Consider the following 18,759-nt stretch of genomic DNA (forward strand, 5'->3'; position numbering starts at 1 on the left):
TGTCTCATGAGCGAGATTTTCTATATTTGTATCTTGTTTCACTTTGCATTTGATGCTGCGGATAATGCAAATTATGTAGTATGATAGCATGCACAGATATGCTATATATTTGTCAACCTTTTGTTAGTAACAACATGCATTTACATATTCTTCCTTTTTTGCATTCGATCACTGGTTTTAATATCGCAACAAATGTGAAAAACCGAGTCAACAAAATGCACTCCAGATCTGTGCTGCGACACATGCTTGCATTTCCACTAGCATCGCAAGTTCACGACTCATTCAACAGCATGAAGAGTTGCAGCACAGTCCCACGACTTTCCCCATCATTTGTTCGTTCATTCACGACTCTTCTCCTCCCTCATCGTTCGTTCACAAGTTGCGAGCTCTCTTGCAGAATGCGTGATGGCAGTCTCGCCAGCAGCCAGCACTCCTCCCTGTCCGCAGATGGTTAACAGCTGTGTTTAACATTGTAACGAACCTGAGAGTTTAAGATTTTATATTTATAAGAAGTTAAGATTTTTAAAATGTTTGTTATTTCAAATAATGTGCAAGTTGTCACAGATAATTATACTTAGACTGATACAGTTGTAGTTGCAACTTTTATACATGTTTATAAATACGTCAAAATCTGTTCGTGTTGACGTCACTTTCTAATCTCAGCCGAGGAAGTGAACTAACCTGAATGTTTCTCACCTGACGACAGACTGCGATTGAAAAACAGGTGAAGGCGAAAAATAATAAGAACTTGGAAACTGAGAGAATTGAAGTATAGATTTTGGTTTTTCGAGTTTTCTTCTTGCCGATAAGTTGAAAGTGAACAATTAATTATGTTCTTTGACTTTCGCTTTATGTGAGGGAATATACCAACGTTAGTAGTGAATGTTCTAGTGTTGTACTGGTAAGTGATTATGAAATATACGCGTTTATAAAACTGCGTTTTAACTTTGAAAACAGTGTTGTGTTTTCTTTTCTACCCAGCAAGCCCTGATGATTTGTAGATTCTCATGTTCCCGACTAAAGGAGTAGCGGAGTAATTTTCTGACGACTGGTGTCCAACTGGAGTACGTTGCAACATTTTAATGTTGCTTTCATTAGTAAAACACCTTAACATGTACTGTCACTGACACTTTTGGATTGTAACAACCTCATTAACATTTAATTTTATCATTACAACCCAGACTCGTTCGTGACTACCATAAAAGTGCTTTTCAGTCAAAATTTGTTTTAAGTCCCCTTTATACTCAGAAACGCTAATTGGGACTGAAGCTACATTTCAAAGTGTGATCTAATGCACAAGATGCCCCACCAGGGATCGAACCCGAGACATGAAGGATCGACAAAAGCAGAAAGACAACACTGTGCAAAGTCCATGGTGCATGTTCTTTGTTTATTTGTTTTAAGGAATTTTTTTTCTGGCCGGCTTGAAATATTCTTGGTTCGAGTGACATGCTATTATAGTGGTGTCGCTCACCTCGATGTCAGACTTTCTATAATGAGCTTAAAATGTGTGGGATTCTACAGTGTGTGTTGTTCGTCTCATGAGCTGGGGTTGCACGGTCTCTGCTCACTGGCGAGCATGCTTGTGAGCGCGACTCCTCCTCTCCATCATTCAAAGAGTCAAGAAAGTGTGCTGTGACTCCCTCCCCTCTCAACATACAGGGCAAGTTTCAGCCTGCCTCGGGAAGAGAAACAGAGAGGACCCCTTCCCCCTTGCCTTCCTCACTCTACCTCCTACCACCACGGACTCATTGTCTTGTCCTCTTTCAAAAAGGCCCTGGTGCATGCGTCCACCGTCTACGCTGCAAAATACGTGGAAGAGAAAGAGGGAAATATCTGCTTGGTGGGAAGGAGTCATGGCACACATACGACTCTGAACGTGCCGTTCATTTCTAGTGAATGAGTCTTTCACCGCTCGCAAGAGAGAGTCGTTACTTTTGAACGACTCGTTCACAAACGACCCATCACTACATAGCTAGCGGTTCCAGTTACGTGGATATTGCATCCAGTTTGACCTGCCGGCAGATGTGATCTTACTTCCCGGTGTGCTAGCTGCAGCTCCATGACCATCTCTGCTGTGAAAACCACCGTATCTTTTAACAGCATCAATATCCAAGTAATGTGCTAATTAGCTTGTCCTAATAGTGAGCTTCCATGCCCAGTAAACAAATGTTTAGGGTACTGTTGTTAACAAAGATATTAAGGACAGAAAACTGCATTTTTGCACACTTTGTTGCTGTATAACAATGGAAAGCAACAATGCCCCATCAAAACAATGTTTATAAGGAAACAGTCTTATATTAACAGTATATCAAAACAAAAGTTTGGAATGATGTTACTTTCCAATAGATATGGGAAAAAACGCTATAAGTGGTAATCCCAAATAAAAGTAAATAAATAATAATTGTTACTTTCCAAAGATACAGAACTCCAAACTTACTCATATTTCTATTTTCATGAAACATTGAGTGTACGACCTTGAAAATTCAATGTTCAGGATCGGATTTTTTTTTAGGGGGTCAAAATTGCACATTATTAATTTTTCATGAGTACTACAACATAAAAAAAATCATAATGATCAAAAAATACAACTATCCAAATATAACTATTTTTTAAAATTTCAAAATAATGGCTCTTCAAAGTATTCACTTAAAATATTCAAACTTTGTAGGCATATAGAGCCATCTCTTGGGAACTGAAGGGAATTAATTTTAAACTTGTTCTTATCCTTCAGTTGCATCCAGAGAAGAAAAAATCTGATTTAGTGAGAGAGATTACTGCTATTCCACCTTGCTAACCAGGACTTAAGGAATGTTAGGAATGTCATAGCTAGCTTCTACCAGTATGTTTATCAGTGCACCTTGCGGGAGTAGAAATGGAAGAATTACTAGCTACCAATGAATTGAATGATTGACATTCTGAATTTGATGAATTATTTAGTTCCCAACAGTGAAGATTCAGATGATGCTCATTTGTGCTCTTAGTGGAGATCTCTTAAAAGTACAAAACTCATTTAATGTCGGCAAGAAATTTGATTTAAAAACATTCATGCTCTTCTAGTAGATGAATAACATAAGCTGGCTATATCTCGGAACTCGGGCTGCTTAAGAAATAATTTGTTTCAACTAATGAAGCTAATCGCGATGCTTACATGGATGTATACACTTGGTTTCCAGCTGTTTTGGGTTACAACTCTCAGCATTACATTTGTTTTATTACCTATGGTCCCAAGAACTTTTTTTTTTTTAAAAAAAGTAAATTGATTCCCTGTGCTTTGCACCATGCCATGCAGGCATATAGGGGGTGTGGAGTTAAGACCCCATAATTTCTTGATCCATGCCCCTTGCCTCCTTTACCCTCCCAGTTATTCCTCCAGGTATACCCACTTTATATGACGTTGGGTGGGTGCCGGAGCTGGTTGAAAAGGTGGAAAAAAAATAATCCTGGTTCTTCCCTGCTGGGAATCGAACCTGGGCCTCATGCATGGTAGTCAGATATCCTAACGACTGACGAGCTACCTACATAAAGTTTTCAGAAATGAAAAGAGGAAAGAACATGATAAAGAAGCAAGTGGAGAAAAACAAGTGTTTGAACTACTCTCTTCTGTGAAAGGAAAAGAGAGTAAAAATCTGAAAAGCTTGAGCCTAAAGGAAATGTTAAAGAAGAGGTAGCATCAGATAATCAAGGATTGAATACTATGGACATTGATGAATACATTAGGCTTACAGGAACTGTAAAAAACACAAACCGAATCTACATTTCTGGTTCTTTTTTTTAATCAATAAAATTTTAAAATAAATACAGTAAAAACTGCATATCCGGGAACCTCTATAAGAAGGAAACCTGTAAATACGGAAAAAAAAGTCCCCAGACCAGACCGATTTTATACCTGAAAATGACCTGCTGAAGGCAGAAACATCCTTAACGTGGAAACGGAACACCATTTAAAGACCAACGAGATGTTTTTATTTTCAGTAAGATGGAAATTTCTTCCCTTATTTTTTTCGGTCGCAAGAAACCAATGCAATACTGTAAATGGAACATGCCTCTGTTGACACTCTCTTATTGGTAACATTGTCGATATGAAAGAATGTGCTACAATACTCATAGCTGTTATGATTCAGTTTCTTTCATCTCTTACCCTCTTTCTTTGTCTATTCTTTGTCTGTTCTTTCGTCATCTTTTTATTTTTCTTGTTATCTCTCTTTGTTTCTTTCTTTTTTCTTCACTTTTATCTCAATCTTTCTTCACGTCTCTTATTCCATCTTTCAATCTTTCTCTTTCCCTCTATGCACATCACGCTACGATGCCAGGGGGACCCGGGTTCGAATCCTGGCACAGGCATGGATGTTTCTGAGTGTCCATTTTACTTCGCTTTTTGTGCAATTTTTGGCTAATTTGCGAAGATGGGGATGAGTGATGATATGATGAAATTGATGAATGTATCGCATTTTTATTCATGTACGTACATGCATTAGTACTCTACATTATAAGTAATGTGAAATGTAAATCTGTCTTTCCATTATTTCCTGCAGCGCTCTATACTGTATTTAAAGTCAACCCTGTATAAGAAGGAAAACTGTTAAGACGGAAAATTTTGCTCGGAACCATCATGTTCCGGGATATACAGGTTTTACTCTATATAAATTATTTAAGGAGTTAATTTTCTTGTAAAAAAATAAGTAAGGACAATGTTTGGAATATGTTTAAATTATAAGCAATTACCATTTTCCTCAAATACAACTTATAAGTTTAAAATGCTTCTTGATAAGAATTGCTGTAAGTTGCTACTACAGAAGTTGTAATATGGTCAGATAAGGAACTCTTGCTAGTCTCTAGTTTTGTTTTATTTTCTATAAATACAGTATTCTAAACAATATATATTTACATGTGAAGAAAAATCATGTATGAGAATCCACTTCTTGCAACCACGCTGTCTTTTCCTTTCGCCGATGTTCTTCTAGCACTTTATTGCACTTGATCATATTGTTCAGTATATTCTCTAGCGTCCAATGTTTCCTTATCAATGCATCTTCTAGTGTAAAATATGCATATCTCACACATTGTATTTGAATGCACGTTGCATGTGTGTACAAATGGAGTCCAATGTCGCGAATAAGAAGCTTGAAATACTCTTCAGTTTCATTGATGCACTGTACCTCTGAAATACAAAAGAAAGTAGGAACAGGTTGAATTACAGTAGTATGCTCTAATGTTTCAGTTTTGCATTCAATATGATTTTACAGTAAATACCTGTTGTTATTTGTTTTTGTTTCATGTCAACCAGAAAGTGACATGTAAGTTCCCGACTGAAAAAAGTGACATGGTAAAATCTGACTTACCTCGTAGCCAGAGAACAAAAAAGAAACAACAAAAAACATTAAAATTTTAGGTCCAAACGATGCTTCCATCCTACCTCAACCTTTCCCTCCCTGATGATGAGCCTGAGAGGGGTTCGAAAGCTTGGACCTAAATTTGTAACGTGTTTCGTGCAGCTCTTTTTTTTTTTAGTATATCAGATTTTACCGTCATTGCAGCATGTGGCGTAAGAAGTATTTTGCAATTCAACAAGCAACATGTGCAGTTTGTCCTGTCACTTCAGTGTGAAAGTTCCCTTAATGTACACTACTTTCTCTTCTACTTTCACATGTCCCCTCAACGCTTTTCCCATTTTATTCTCATCAGTGGTCAAAGTGGTATTAGGCCAGGTCGCGAGCCTGAAACTAATGGCGAGATCATGAGTTCAGCACTTAACATGTTTGACCACACAGGCAAAATTCAGCAATTTTTGAACTTTGCAGCAAGAAGACTAGCCAAGAAGAATATTTTAACTCTATCATCCACCAGACTGATAGATAAGCAAGCATCCTCTTCAAGCAATATGAACTTAATGGAGAGAGAAAAAAAAACCTTGATGGAACAGCCTATGAGGACCAGGGCCTACCTACCGATGCCGGCCTCACTCCCACTTGCCAAGGTAGATTATCCAACCAGTTACGGGGTGACGTGTGGTCAGCACGACGAACCCCCAGTCGTTGTAGGTTTCCATGACCGGATTACGCTACTCATTCGTAGCTCACCAAATTCCTGGGTGATGGCCACCAGTCCCATACGCAGGCCGAAATCTCTGGAGAAAAGTTGTTACACTCCCCTCCCCCCAAGGGACTCCAACCTGCACGTGTCCCGTAGCCCAAAGCATGACACGTTAGACTGCACGGCCATGGTGTAGGACATTAACTTCATGAAAAGCCAGTGGAAATCTGAGGTTCAATCAGAGGTTGAACTTGGGTCCTTCACATTCTAAGCTGATGCTCTACTACTACGTTAATCTGCCAACCTATGGCTGCACCAAACTTCTCTAAAGTTTTTCTGTATATGCTATGTCCATTCTAGGTAATCAGCACAATCAAGTTGCCTGTGGCTAGCTTTCAGCATGGGGCAGCTAGTGCCATCTCCCTGCAAAGGGGGACACTATTTTGAACTGAATAGCTTATTATTATTATTGCAGTAAGAAAATGTTTTATGTTTTCATCACATTTAAAGGAGTTTAACAACTTTCCTGGACCAACAGTTTTCCTCTTGACACATGAAGAACTGAGGTCTGATTGAAAATTTGAGAAACTAATTTCAGGTAACTCCGTAAAGTCTCGTTACCATTATAATCAAACAACTCTGAAACCACACGACATAGAGCAGGGCTGTTTTTTGCAAAGTGTTCTACAGCTCAAAGTTTTTTTTTTGTGTTCTAGGCCCATTTTTCTGAATGGAGGATTGATTACAGGGAAAATTTACTGCGATATGCTTGAACAGGACCTACTCCCCCAGGTGGAGGAGTTGCGGTGATCCATTATTTTCCAAGTCTGAGCACCCCCACCAGGGGCGGCCGCTCATAAGGACGATACGGACGCCGCACTGCCGTGTGTAACCACAAGTGAACAAACATTACATTAACATTTACATATTAGCTTTTACATTGTCTGAATTGAAAATATTCCATTGCTTATAGATCGTTGGTTAGTCGGTTCTGTATTCCTTCTTCCGCGACAATTGCGAAGTTTGCACGCCACCGTGCGGGGAAATTGGAACTTCGAGAGAAATCTGGCGGGGCGCCGTCCTCCCACTTTACGAGACGTAGAGCATTCTCAGGCGCGGTTGCGAGGGGTATAAGGCGAGGAAACTCGCTGAATAACACGCGCTGGATCTGTGCCTGGGAGGACGGAGGGTTTGTCGTCCGAAACTCACCCCTTAGGCGAAACTGGCCTTCTCTCTGGAGAACGGTAAACAATGAAGAGTTGCCAGAAGCAATGAAGTTAACAGAAGATAGAAAATTACCAACAGTTGAAAAAAATTATTCTGTATTCCATAATCTTATTCTCTTATGACATAAGAGTAGAGAAATAAATAACGCAATTTCCAAGGAGGAAAGAAAATATCGGTAACTGAAAATGTACAGACTCTTGCTTGATTTTTGTTATTTACCGTCGCTTTCTGCTACTTTTCTGTAATCACGACGATGAGGATGAACGATGATATAATGAAATTGATGGAAGAGCACTCACAAAGAACACACATACCCATGCCGAGATTCGAACCCAGGAGCCCTGGCTTTGTAATGCGGTATGCTAGCCACGGAAGTCGGCTATATATTCTTGTTACACGCAAAATTATCGTATAAATGCGTTGTATTTTTTCTGAGTTTAGTGAAAAGTACATTTGGATTACAATGATGTGGAGTACATCATGTAGATTTAATTACATGTTTTGATTAGCACGTTTGAAAAAAATCCCGATAATGTGACAAAGTTCTCCAATTTATTTTCAAGGCGGATGTTAAATAAATTAGAAACTCGTCATCTAAACTCACCAAGAGCCGCTACAGGAACCTGTGAACTACAAATTTCTGAAAATTTGGCAAAATTGCCTGGCAACCCCGAAGCAATAAAACGACGGGATGGTTGGGAAGACTATAGTATTGACACTTGTTGTTTTTCGTTTTCCATGGAAAAGTGAAGCTTTTTCGGTAGTTGTGTGCTGTATAGATCGACCACAAGGAAAAAAACCTTGGGACGAGAAGTCCCCGCGCAACTTTCCCTTCTTCCCTCCACCTCGGGCCATAAGGAAGCATGGTCAACTCTCCCCCTCCCCTACTCGCGGGGGTACGGTGCACATGACTCGCGGGTCTGCGCAGGTTGTTTTGCTCGTGGTTCCACTATAGTTGTGTATTTGTCGCGATGAACAGTGTGGAGAAATTGTTGGTGCGAAGTTTTTCTATCAGAAGTCTTAGATAAAAAAATAAACATAAAAAACGTAGGCCGAATTTAAAACTAGAACAAGTGTCAAAGCGGGGAGGTCGTGAGTTCACTCTCAAATTTCGCGTTGAAGGACAGAAGGATGAATTTCAGTTACAAGCATGACTGAAGATTTCTGGTAAGTTTGAAGTTTTTACTTTAGAGCTTCTGGTAACGCAGATATCACCTTTCCAGTGAGATATTTATTTTGGTGCCCTATTTCACATATCAATTAGTAATGTTGGACAGGAAACTTTTTCTGTGTAACTTTTTTACTAGACCTTTTCACGATCAATGCACGTAAATATTCGTAATTGTGCTTATCAAGTTGTGTAAAAATTAATATCCTTTCTTCTGAATTTTCCCCTCTGTTAAACGACTAATTCTGTTAGAATTCTATTTCTTCTTCCATCTTCTTCGCATTACTGTAAAATAATTATTAATTTATTATAATATGTGCAAACGTGTAAAACATGATATTCGGTAAACACGAACGTATCAGTTTCTTATCACGTTGGCTGTTATACGAAATTCACCATTTAAACTCACATTACTAGTAGAGCAAATTTGTGTTGGCCCCCGTGGCCGAGTGGAGGCGACCTCCGTGGTGGAGTGGTTAGCAGAGCGCGCTACAACGCCAGGGGTTCCGGGTTCGAGTCCCGGGTAAGGCATGGGTATTTGTGTTTGTCTAGATGATAAGAAACTGAGAAACTGTAACAATTGAAAAGTGTAAAAGAGAGAAAAAGTGGGGGATACCTCCGTGTAAGGGGTATTTCTTTTTTTTTTTTTTTTTTTTTAAAAAAAAAAAGTGGTTAGCACATCGCGCTACGACGCCGGGGGTCTCGGATTCGAATCCTGCCTGGGTATGGATGTTTGTGAGTACCCATTTATCAATTTCATCATATCACACATCCCCATCTTCGCAAATTAGCCAAATGTAGCACAAAAGGCAAAGTAAAATAAAGCAAATCAATAGAGCAAATTTGTGAGTTATCGCCCTTCCACTTTGGTTCACCACGAGCCGCCACTGACCCCCACATTGGTCTCACGATGTTTGGCCCCCTTGCCCCCGCATTCTCATGATATCACCTCTTTGGATTTTTTCCTCTGGGGTGTGTCAAGGATTATGTATACCAAATCCCTGATCCAGATCTTGTTACAATTCGCAGAAGGATCATTACAGCTGCGCAAACAGTTGATGCCGATATTCTGCAGCATGTATGGGTAGAAGTGGAACATCGCCTCGACATCCTGCGGGCAACTAGAGGGGCACTGACAACCAAAAAAATCTTTTTGAGCTGTAGAACATTTTGCAAAAAAAACACTCTGCTCTATGTCATGTGGTTTCAGAGTTATGTTTGATTGTAATGGTAAAAGGACTTAAGGGACACCCTGTAGTTACTGAAATATGTTACTCCTCACTTCAATTCTTATAAAAAGTGAGTGATACGTAACTAATGACTGAAATCTTAACTCCAATATGATATTCATGCCAATGCTATACATTACTGCACATTCTTGAAAGTGTTTAGAAAACATTACCTAAAGTGAAATCCGGAGGTTCAAAGTATATGCACTTTATTCCATACAAAAGTGGAGGGGAAAGGTGGCTTGGACGCACAAGTCCCTTGGATGCCAATTCATATGCTGTCTCACTGTTCATATCAATTCCCATATATCTGAAAAGAACCAAAAAATACTAAATAAATATGAGCCAAACATGATAGTCTTGGTGTAAAAAAGGACTGTAAAAAAGAGTGGAGAATAAACCTGGCCATAATTTACGGAAAAATGGAAAGTGTGAAAGGCAAGATACATGTACGCAGGGCTTATCTGCTGGATGTTGATACATTTGACCACTTTTGTAGTATCTGTACTTGTAGTTTACTACCCATTAGGTAATAAAATGTATGGGAAGAAACTGAGTGACTATAATTATCACGTACATACAGTGAAGAATCTAGTTGTTACACAGATGCTGCTTGCATTTTTACATATTGAAAACAATATGTACCTATGGATGCTTTTCTGATGTACTTGAAGAGTACAAAACATAGAATTCAAGAAATAAAGCTAATAAAAGACAGCTGACAGTGCAGCCACTATTGTAATATATTTCAATATTGACAGGTCTTGTATAGAATTGTTCAGATCTACAAATTTGATCACAAATTGAATATTCTAGGATGCTAATGCTATGAACAATGTTCCAAACTAAAATAAATTAACATCTATGGCAGAAGTAGCATACAGATGTTATTTTTGCTGCTTACTCTTGCCGTTTTGATTTGTTTGTTCATGTGACTTGTTACTTGGTGCCCGCCCACACTTTTCCTCTCCTTTCGAGAGTGCAGTCTGTACTCAGTTATGATTTGTCTAGAGCAGTGGCTCTCAACCTTTTTTAGTGCGGGACCCACCTTGAAGGATGTTACACTTCATGGGACCCATAAACATGGGTGCCAGCAGAATTCCTTGTAGGGGTGTGCATCCAGTATATAATCATATTTCTGCTAACATCTAGTACTTTAAGAAGCCCTCTTTTACGCTTGCTTAAATAAATTGCAAATACTTCATTCTAGAAAAGTAAATATGTAATTTAGATGACTAATTTACTCTAGTCTAACATATATCTAAACACACATGTTGAAAATGAAAACTTTTTTTTTACTCACTGGACTAAGAGAAATGTAGAGTTTAGACTACGTACAGCACGGGTTGATTTCAAATCGTTAAAACAATATATCTTAGTAATTTAAAAGTAATGGGTTTTGAAGACAGAGTAAATACATTTTTGAACCCGACTTCGCGACCCACCAAACGCCCCCTCAGGACCCAGCAGTGGGTCGCACCCCATAGGTTGAGAAACTATGGTCTAGAGGTACCTTTCTATGAAAATGCACTTGGGTCGCAACAAAGTTTAACTACCTTGTCCAGCTACCATAAAATCAAATACCCTAATTTTGGAAATTTTCTAGTTTTAATTAACATAACGTGATACATACACAAAGTCATATCTGAATGTTCATTCTCTAATGATTGAGCAAAAACTAACAAGTTTTGTGAGATTGGAATTCTTTTTTATTTGTACACTTCTGTTCAGATAAGTGACACATAGTTCAACTGTCCAACCTTATAAAAATGTGCCACTTTTTATGAACAGGAGTGTACTTGGATGCTTTACACAACAATGAATTATACCAGAGGGGGTACACTTTGTCACAAGTAAGTCTTAAAGGAGCCAGGATGAATGTGGAAGTAAACAGTACAAAATATCAGAGTGAAGTATGATAATATTTTTAATGGAAGTGGAATAAATGTAAACAGACTCTCTTCTGTCAATAAATCTCAGAGATCCTGTAACATTAACTGCATTATGTAAAATCTACATTCAAGTACATATGCATATTTTTGTGACAAACACATTTTCAACAGGAAACACGACAAAAGAATTGTCATATATAGTGAAAATGAGTTTGCACAACAAAATGTTAGGCCAGTTACTAAAATTGAATATAATGCAGTCATACTTACTCATATCTCTTCTTCTGATATATTGATTGAATTGAGGCAGTCAACTTATCAAGAGTTCTTCGATTTGCTTTATGAAATGACGTCTCTTTTATAACTTTTCCAGTTATAAATCCATTATCGGTTGCAATACCCATTTTTCCTTTCACATGATATGATCTAAGAAGGCGGTCAGCATGAAGGTTTTTAACACTTTTTGTACCTCCATTAACGCCAAGTACTAGAAATGAAGAGGAAAAGGCAACAGCATTAATACAATGGTTTACTGTAGGAAAAAAAAGTTACTCTTAGGTTTATTTCCTCCATTAATGCAATACTCACCATGGAAAAGTAGGCAATGATACTGGTACAGCTGTGGAAAATGTAATGGTGTATAAACTGTTCATTATATTCATGCACTTTGTTTTACACAATTCGATGGTAAGCAATCCCTTTCCTCAGACAGATACAGGATGCAAGATAAATAGAATACAAATAAATCCCTTAAGACCACAAGTCAAGCACTCAATGAATGAGATGCTGCTCATCTCATTACATCTTTTTAGCATTAAGATGCTATAGTGCAGGAGCAAAAAGTTGGCACACACAGATGTACTATGTAGAAATTTCAGCTATAAATGCAGGCTAGACCAGGACTTGAAACCGGGTGTCTGGCATACCGTGCCATTCCCGTTGCAGTAGCACTGACATACAATTCCATGCAGAAAACAGAAAGAAATAAAATCAGACGAAACCAGTGCTGGCTGGTTGGCTCAGTTGGTAGAGCAATGGCATGGTCTAATTCCTGGCCGAGCCTGCATTTTTCGTTGAAATTTCTTCACGGTACATGTCTTGTGTGTGCAAAACTGTAAGGGAATTTATATCTCTATGCTGGGAGAAACTAGGCACGGTTGAAGTGGAGAGTGTTTCAAAGGCAACAGATCCTTGCAATAGACAATTCCATGTAGATAAAACTGCAAGAGCGAATAATGAGGTGAAACCAAGGCTAACTCGGTAGCCCAGTTAGCAGAGCATTGGCATGGTATGACAGCGACCCAGGTTCGAGCCTGCATTTTTCACTGAATTTTATACGTTCTTATTGGTAATCACTAGAGGCATATATTTTGGTAAATAAAAAAGCAAAATTTCGGTTCAAAAACAGTCAATTTAGGGTTCAAAAGCAGTAAATAAAATGAAATTTCGCTGTTATAGCAATGAAAAAGCACCATAAAAAATGACATTTTGGTTTTAAAAAATGTGAATATAATCCCAAATTTGATTTAAAACTGCACTATTACACAAAATAAACATATCCCTTCTAATAGCACATTAAATCATTACCAGAATATTAAGTTTATTCCTGTATATAGGGGTCCATATGTACAGCAGAATTAATCAATTTTCCACGAATTGCATAACTCACAGGATACTTCAGACTTCAGAAAGTGTCGCGTCTGTATATATACGGTAAATTTCATGTTTAAGTCTATTTTGCATTTTGCAGTTCATTTCGCATCATTTCGTGACAAAACAGGGTACGAAAATGCACCTCACACCTTTCAGAAACATGAAAAATTAACATTAGAATGTGTTACTTCACGTTTCGTGTTTTCGTCAAAAACGAAATATGCATGCCTCTAGTAATAATTATCAGATATTCTTTAGAAGGAATGTTGCATGAGCTATGTTTTACATGTTTCCAGACAGCACGATGTATGATTGCCTTGTGCTTAGAAATGTGTTTCCAGGAAGAACATGCCCCATAGCTGCTACATTGGTGTGTGGGCTACCTAAAGGAGATTTCAGAATGAAATAACATATGTCACAGGGGTTTCATACCAAAGGAACAAGCAACACTGCCACAAACTGCACACACTGGAAAGGTACATATCCTCTAGTTTGTCAAAAAGCTTCCAATGCACATGCGTGACCAACAGGCCAAGGTGTCACAATGCACGCTACACAGGAAAATGGCCCAACCCAAGTGTCACTTATTACTAGTTAGTTTAGTATAAATTTATGTAAACATGCTTAAAAAGATACATGAGAACAATATATTCATTTTTTCCAGATATTTAAAATGAGAGAAAGTAAATACATACAAACGACACCAGACATTTCTTTTCCTAAGTAAGTTGCCCAGCCACATCGGACATCTTTAGGTTGATAATGAGGTCCAAGAACCAATGGATGATCAGCATAATTTGGCAAGACTTGCACCGATAATGATTTTGCAGGATCACCTTCAATTGACACATAGTCTGTTGGCTTCCTTTGCTCCAGTTCATTCAAATCTATATAAAAATGAATCAGTAATCTCAGTGGTATATAAAATGCCATGGTCATGGGTACAGATAATCAACTCATTTTTTTCAACAGTATTACAGTTCTTAGTAAGGATGTGACAAATTAATTGGTACTCGTATTGGTATCAGTCACGAAAGGCACAACAATTTATCGCCAAAATTACCTACATTTTTACCTGATATATCTGTAAATAGCTTTTTTAGCTTTTCCAATTTATTGCAAAATTCTTCCATTTTATTATTATTTTTATGAATATAAGTGGACAACTAATATGTATTACTTTTATAATGTAAATTTCTAAATATGCACTTTCTCTTTCAAAGCAAAACCTATACCAATCAGGTTACATTCATTAAATAAAGAGGATAAATTATCATTGATGTTCTTCAACGAACATTTGCAACTTTATATAAGATCAGTACAATACTGTTTATTTGTACTGACACCTAGCTTTTAATAAGATTCACTACTCTTTGTATCTTATCCCCACTGCCAATTATATTATTATTTTTACTTACAAGTTTTTTTGAAAATTTTGTTAAGCCATTAGCCATTAATATCTGCTCGAAGTGGGAGGATGGTATCCTCCTGCTAGCAAAATGTTCACAAAGCAGCCCCCCCCTCCCAACCAAGCTATCTCATTGTCACCATGTTAAACCATAGGAGCATTTCTACAGCTAGTCCCAAAGCTCAACCAAACATCCCCCCAGTTAACATTTCCCACTTCAGGCACGGGTCAATAATAAGCTGGAATGAGATGAGTGACATCTCACACATTGAGTGCTTGCTTGACTCATGGTCTTATCATTAGCCCCGTCTAGTTGGCTGCACTTTTTTACATTCGGGCGAAGCAGGTGTATCCAGTGTCAGAGTGGTGCAAGGAAATTACGTTCAACTAACTAGACAGAAAGCGGTGTTCGAGTTCAGAAGATTCAACAAATGCCTGTCTGCTGCTTTAAACGGTCATTTGATTAGTTAGAATGCAACACGTGACCATACAACAAACATACACTGGTCCGAAAGGTAGTGCAGATGGTGCAGACACCAACTACAGTACTTGACTCGGAATCAACGAACTAGATGACTCAGTGTTGCACCATGCAACCAACTAGACGGTTTGGTGCAAAGAGAGTCGAAGCAAGTCAAAAAGTGCAGCTACCTAGACGGGGCTAACATTAGGACCTGGAGTCGGCTTTTGTTTTTCTTGCACTTCATAAAATTCATTACTACTTCGGTATGGTCCCAACACCTCTCACTCATTTATTTCGTGATTTTTAACATTCGTACTTACCTATTCTGCATTGTGAAAGATTCTTCAAGGTGGTATTTTGCTTTTTTAACTAAAATAATTTGAATTTTTGACATGAGGAGTAATTATTGTTCTTCCTTTTTTCGCTTGCGAAACACACAATATGGCGAAACAGCTTGACTAGCGTGGTAGATCATCAGTGGGTATGCAGTGTTTCCAACCTTCTCAACTGAAAAATCCACACGAACCATGCACTCGTTGCCCCACAAACCATTCATGAATAGCCCCACGAACCATGCACCGAAAGGTTAGGTTAGGCAAACAGTTAAAATTGCCATCACGCATAGCTCTACAAACCATTCACAGATAGCCCCATGAACCATGCACGGATAGCCCCACAAACTATGTTAGGCAAACATAGTTAAAATTGTCATCTTCTTGCAAAACAACAGCATGGTTGGAAACACTGACAGGGTGTTACATCATCAAACGTACGCAACATCTTGTTCACGTAGTGGAAGGAAATGAAAGCAACGGCAATTGTGCATCGGAAAGATATTTCTGTTGAAAAATACATGAATTCCCGGTGAAATACATTCCACGATGAAAGAAAATACTTCCACGAACTTCTAAATGCTACAGAAACTCATTTCCGTAAGTAGTTTCTTCTGTAAAAATGAAGAAATCCGTTGGGACTATATTGAAGTGTTACCTAAAATTCTATGTAATTATCGTCCATCCTTATCATCAAGATTAACTTAGAGAAGCAAAATAAATAAATAAAACACTTAGATGTGAAAAGTTGACACCTCAAGTGATGTGTTGTCTAGATTGTACTTGGAAAGGTTAAAAGTGAAGATGATAACAGGTTTTGAGACGTGGACATGATTAGTTTTAAATCGGTTAAAAGTTTTGATAGAATGGCCAGTCAATTGCCTGCACCTGCATTAAGTGAGAAAAACATCCATCCAAAAATAATCTCTTCAGCACTCAGGAGAGATCAAGGTTGATCTGAAAATGAGGATAACCAAAAGGTACACACTGTATGTATGAGCTGTGTAGTATTGCTTGCTGACAATGAAACAAATGGAAAACAGTATGGATATCAAGTTTTGTGCTTAAATTGGGGACCAGGATTAACTGTGCGTTCAAATTACACAAGAAATTTGTACAAAGTAGGATGTCAGAGGAGGATGTTCTCAGATCTTGACAACCTTCACGAAGGTGTACTTTTGATTGTCTAATCTAATCATGAACACACAAGAAGGCAGTCACGTGATAGTACACTTTTTGTCTGATGAATTCATTATCACTGTATTTATCGTGCAACTCATTTCTAGAAAGATCGGATAAATTCTGATTTGTGGACATCTGGTCTTTGGTTCCTGCTCTTGTGCAAGAATTTCTTGCTTAGAATAAATAAAAGCACTTCATGTGATTTAGTTTCCTCAGCGAAAAACACTCTGGATGGAAGGTGATATTTCAGGAATCTAAATTGCAGCGATGAATAATGAGATGATGCACACACTGGGAGAATATTTCTCCAGTTGCTTCCAAAATATCCCGAGATACTATCAACGGCATGTCTACAAGAAAAATGACTAACTTGAAAGGTAGAGGATGCATTAGTTAGAGAGTTCAGTATTTTATTGGTAACAGTTGTATAAGTCGGAGACGGATTTATTCAAATTTACAGGAGAAAAGACGAGAAAGTACTTACGGAAATGCATTCTTGAGGACTTTCTGAAGCCGGGGAAATTGTTTTTTCGAATCGTGCAACTTATTTGGCCTATAAGTAATGTATTTTTCGTCATTCATGCTTATCCATTGTACGATAGCTCGTGCCATTACAGTCGACTACGTGAATCAAATGTTCCGTGCGTTCGATTATGTAACCCCCTGTCAGTGTAGCAACCACGCGGTAGTTTTACAAGATGACATGTGAGCAGTTTTTTTTTTTTTCCAATTTAAGGTAACACTCTAGTTTACGTCCTTTTCCTAAGGAATACGTGTCATATATCGTTGGAAAGCTTATTTTATAAGGAATTCAACAACGTAAATCCCAAAGCGAGCAAAAACTTCCTGAAGGAGTAAATCGAGAAAAACCGATGTTGTCCGGATATGCGCAATTGAACGTACTGAGTAATTTTTTAGATGATGAAGCACATATTTAGGGGTGAAATGAGTGCTAATGGAACCTAACCTAACCTTGTAGGCATACCTCGACTCTGTGAATGGATAGTGGGGCTTAGCCTCAATTTTCCCTTAAAAACCTTTTGTGAATAGTTTGTGCGGCATTTATCGGTTCATAAGTTTGGAAACACTGCACATCAGCTGACGATACTGCATATCAGCTGACGATAGACAACGTGATTCAAAATTTGCCCGCCGAATTAGCAACGACCAATAAATGATTATAATGTTAAAAATAACGCTTTTTTCATGGAAAAAAAAAGTGATCCCCAGCTTGAAAAATGTTCTGCTATGCATATGAGGTAAGTAGCAATGATTTTTATTTGAAAATAAATGAGTTTCATGTGTCTCCGGCTTATACAACTGATACCATTTTATTTTCTACAGCAAGTTGTTTTTATTTATTTTATTTTTAAGAACGGATCTCCTGTAAAAGATGTGAAATCATCACACAGAACTCTGATCAGAATGAAGTTCATCCATAATGTGAGGAAGAATACGTGCAAATGATTGCATGCCTGCAAACTTATACTTTGCTCTATTTTTTGGTGTGAATGCTGCTTTTTAGGATGTGTGAAACAGAACTTTGATATTGACGAAAATTTGGAATTCGTGAAAATCTAACTCAAGAACTTCTAATAAAGAGGAAAGCCCTTACTCTCTTCAACAATGTCACCTTCAAAAATTGATAAAAACAACATCAACAAACCTCTACACAAATTTCCTATAACTGTACGTCGTATTGTATATACCGAGAGTTCTGCTGGTTTATAGACACAAAATACTCCATTCAATAAACGCCATGCATCTGGTGCGTACGATATTCGCACCATTTCGTTGATCACTTATTGTAAAGTCCGAATCTGATCTTTAGATCTACACTTAAACACTTCAACGCACATATGGGAATTGATATTTTTCGAAAACAGCAAAAATAAACAATAAAAATATCATTGTACATAGCAGAACGGAAGAGCACGCTCTACGTTTCGCATTTCCAACTTCATTTTATTTTACTTCGCAGCAGCGTTGCCAGGTCAGATTTTTAAAAATCGGGAGATCGTCCCCTGAAAAATCAGGAGATCTGCTTAAAAAATCAGAAGAACTAATAATAGCGGATTATCAACGTTCTGGGGGGGGGGTAGAGTGGGGAAAGTTTTCCACTATCATTATTGAACGTTAGTTATTAATTTTAGAAGTCAAAAGATCAATTAA

The 18,759-nt window shown here is 38.0% G+C and overlaps 1 protein-coding gene across 1 annotated transcript; it reads right to left on the reverse strand.

Moving 5' to 3' along the window:
- Positions 1 to 4,837: 4,837 nt before the first annotated feature.
- LOC145991462 (pseudouridylate synthase TRUB2, mitochondrial-like) lies at positions 4,838 to 18,551 on the reverse strand. Its single transcript, XM_083127467.1, has 5 exons — positions 18,254 to 18,551; positions 13,898 to 14,089; positions 11,820 to 12,036; positions 9,831 to 9,967; positions 4,838 to 5,161 (listed from the first exon to the last, which is right to left on the reverse strand). The coding sequence occupies exons 1-5, from the start codon at positions 18,375 to 18,377 to the stop codon at positions 4,902 to 4,904; spliced, it is 930 nt and encodes a 309-aa protein (XP_082983593.1). The 5' UTR covers positions 18,378 to 18,551; the 3' UTR covers positions 4,838 to 4,901.
- Positions 18,552 to 18,759: the final 208 nt, after the last annotated feature.

Source organism: Lepisma saccharinum, chromosome 8, assembly GCF_977018435.1.
Source record: "Lepisma saccharinum chromosome 8, izLepSacc3.1, whole genome shotgun sequence".
Taxonomy (NCBI): domain Eukaryota; kingdom Metazoa; phylum Arthropoda; class Insecta; order Zygentoma; family Lepismatidae; genus Lepisma; species Lepisma saccharinum.

Coding starts and splice junctions, on each gene's coding strand:
- LOC145991462 (XM_083127467.1), bottom strand. CDS start 18,377: ATGGTGCGAATATCGTACGCACCAGATGCATGGCGTTTATTGAATGGA. Junction 9,968..11,819: donor TATCAGAAGAAGAGATATGA/GTAAGTATGACT, acceptor GGTTCTTTTCAG/ATATATGGGAATTGATATGA. Junction 5,162..9,830: donor ACCTCCGGATTTCACTTTAG/GTAATGTTTTCT, acceptor TTTGTATTTCAG/AGGTACAGTGCATCAATGAA.